Source organism: Micromesistius poutassou (assembly GCF_964030765.1).
Source record: "Micromesistius poutassou genome assembly, contig: SCAFFOLD_1056, whole genome shotgun sequence".
In the NCBI taxonomy this organism is placed as follows: Eukaryota; Metazoa; Chordata; class Actinopteri; order Gadiformes; family Gadidae; genus Micromesistius; species Micromesistius poutassou.
The window spans coordinates 5,001-7,500 of NW_028178780.1; the positions used below are offsets into that span (position 1 = coordinate 5,001).

General features: G+C 46.7%; 1 protein-coding gene across 1 annotated transcript in view; it reads left to right on the plus strand.

Annotated features, from left to right (window-relative positions):
- LOC311373412 (guanylate cyclase soluble subunit alpha-2-like) overlaps positions 1-2,500 on the plus strand; it is a gene marked incomplete at its 3' end in the record, with an annotated part of 10,485 nt that overhangs the window by 2,459 nt on the left and 5,526 nt on the right. Inside the window, exon 2 of the mRNA XM_084490195.1 lies at positions 1,641-1,756. Coding sequence (XP_084346321.1) covers positions 1,741-1,756 — 16 coding nt within the window. The 5' untranslated portion in view covers positions 1,641-1,740. The remainder of the gene's footprint in view (positions 1-1,640; positions 1,757-2,500) is intronic.

Sequence of the window (2,500 nt, forward strand, 5' to 3'; positions counted from 1 at the left end):
TACAACTCTCTAGTCAACTCGCTAGTTAGCGATCCATCTCTTCTCTGCTGTAGAGTGTTGCTGAGGGAGGTAGCCTATTTGATTGATTCGCTGAATAAAAAAACAAACCAGAAAAGCCAAACCATTGGCCTGGGACGCACACTGCTGCGACCCGAGGGCGTTTTTTTTTTGCGCCAATGAAAAGCCGTCTCTGCTTGATAGACAGCAAAAAGTTTGCGAGCTTACGTTGACTTCAACGTGGCCGGCACCCCTGACCTGGAGGAGGGCTTTACTTAGAATGACCAATAACTAGCCTAACCCGAACCATTGACGTTCAGACGCATTTAAATGGTTGCTGGCAGTTGCAAGTACGGTCTATCACACAATTAAACGAGGATAAACGCTATGTATTTTTGTTGATTTATTTCGTATGTATAATAGTTTGCTGGTGAATATGCAGTGAATATATTCGAGTGCGTACTTCGCGGCGGGGCGGCGCCCTAGCGCCCCCTGTTGACCCTCCGCCGCCGCCGGTCTGCTTTTCTTTTTGCTCTATCTCTATGTTTTCCTCCTTCCTTTCCTTTTATAGCTCCTCTATTCACATGCTCCCGACGCGGCGCTCAGAGAATAGTGTCCTCTTTCCAAATCTAGACCACCCTGTTTTCACCCATTCTCCTCCCTGTGTGTGTGTGTGTGTGTGTGTGTGTGTGTGTGTGTGTGTGTGTGTGTGTGTGTGGGGGGTCTATTGTATTCCAAAAAAATATTGCTCTGTGGATAATCACTCCATCTCTTTGTCTCTCTCTGTCTGTCTCTCGCTCTCTCACTAATTTGCTCGCTCACAACTCACACTCACAAACACACAGACACACACATAAATACACACGTACACGTATACACACACAGACACACACATAAATACACACGTACACATATACACACACAGACACACACATAAATACACACGTACACATATACACACACAGACACACACATAAATACACACGTACACATATACACACACAGACACACACATAAATACACACGTACACGTACAGACACACAACACATAACTAAGAGGTGTTCACATGGCCCACATCGCCCAATTACTGTGAACATTTGACCTCAATGCAGAACAATAGGCTGTTGGTGAACAGCGCGCTACTGTGAGGCGTCTCATACCGTGGTCCATCTCATACTGAGGTCCATCTCATACTGAGGTGTGTCTCATACTGAGGTACATCTCATACTGAGGTCCATCTCATACTGAGGTCCATCTCATACTGAGGTGTGTCTCATACTGAGGTACATCTCATACTGAGGTCCATCTCATACTGAGGTCCATCTCATACTGAGGTCCATCTCATACTGAGGTTCGTCTCATACTGAGGTACATCTCATACTGTGGTCCATCTCATACTGTGGGTCGTCTCATACTGTGCACTATGCTGTCCACCTGAAGCCTGTTTGTGTCTCAACCAGGTCGTGTCTCATGCCACCACCGGGCTGCGCTCTGAGGGATCACCAAGGCTCTGACTGGGGGGAGGTTCACTTGCTCTCTGTGTGGTCCACCGACGTGTCTGGACGGACATACCGACTCCGTCTGGACGGAGGCGTTACGTCCACTCATGTGCGGTTCCTCCCCTCTCTCTTTTCTTTTAAAGGTGCAGAGCGGACGGCGGCGAGGAGAGGTGCAAGCTGGAGAAGTGCCCGTATCTGGAGAAGTCTGGTTCAGAGGAGGACATCTCAGGAACTCTGCACTACATGGCCACCACGCTTGGTAAGCTACGCACGGCTACGCTGTGGTGGGACTACTAATAAACCGTCTCTCCAGTCCTTCAAACCTTTGATGGAAGGAAGGCGCACAGACGTACAATGTTTGCAGAACCATTACGAGTAAAGCAGAATTTGGAATTATATGAGCTGTTATTATAGTAATATAATATAGGTTTTATTATATCAAACCTATATTGGCTGTTAATTCATGTGTCAATTTCAGGTTCAACCATTATGTCGGATAAGCCGTACACATAGTTAACTGTCTGAATGTGTTGTCTTTCTTATCATGACCCTACACTTGTGAGTCGTGGTTTGCACAAACCTGCAAATGAGTCACTAAAAAGTGATCAGAACCTAGTGTTTCGGGTCACATAGAAACGGGTGTTTCTATGGCACAGAAACACCCGTTATTACGGACGGCGAAGCGCACGTGTCAACTTGATGACATTCATGTTATTCTCGGTGTGTCGCAGTGTTTTCCTGGATGATATTTTATAGCCGCTGTAGCTTTAGCTGTGAGAGCTCCTGACAAATGAATTGATGAGGACGACCGATCTAACTCACACAACAGGTCACTCACAGGTGATTGGTGGTGCCCGTGCTACATGCTAGGCTAAATGTCCATGAAAATGCACTTAGCTTGTTTTGACTTCCTATGCGTTATTGTTGTGCACGTGTGAACGCCCGATTATCTTCCTTTACTACCGAGGATGTGTGTGAGAGAGAGAGAGAGAGAGAGAGAGCG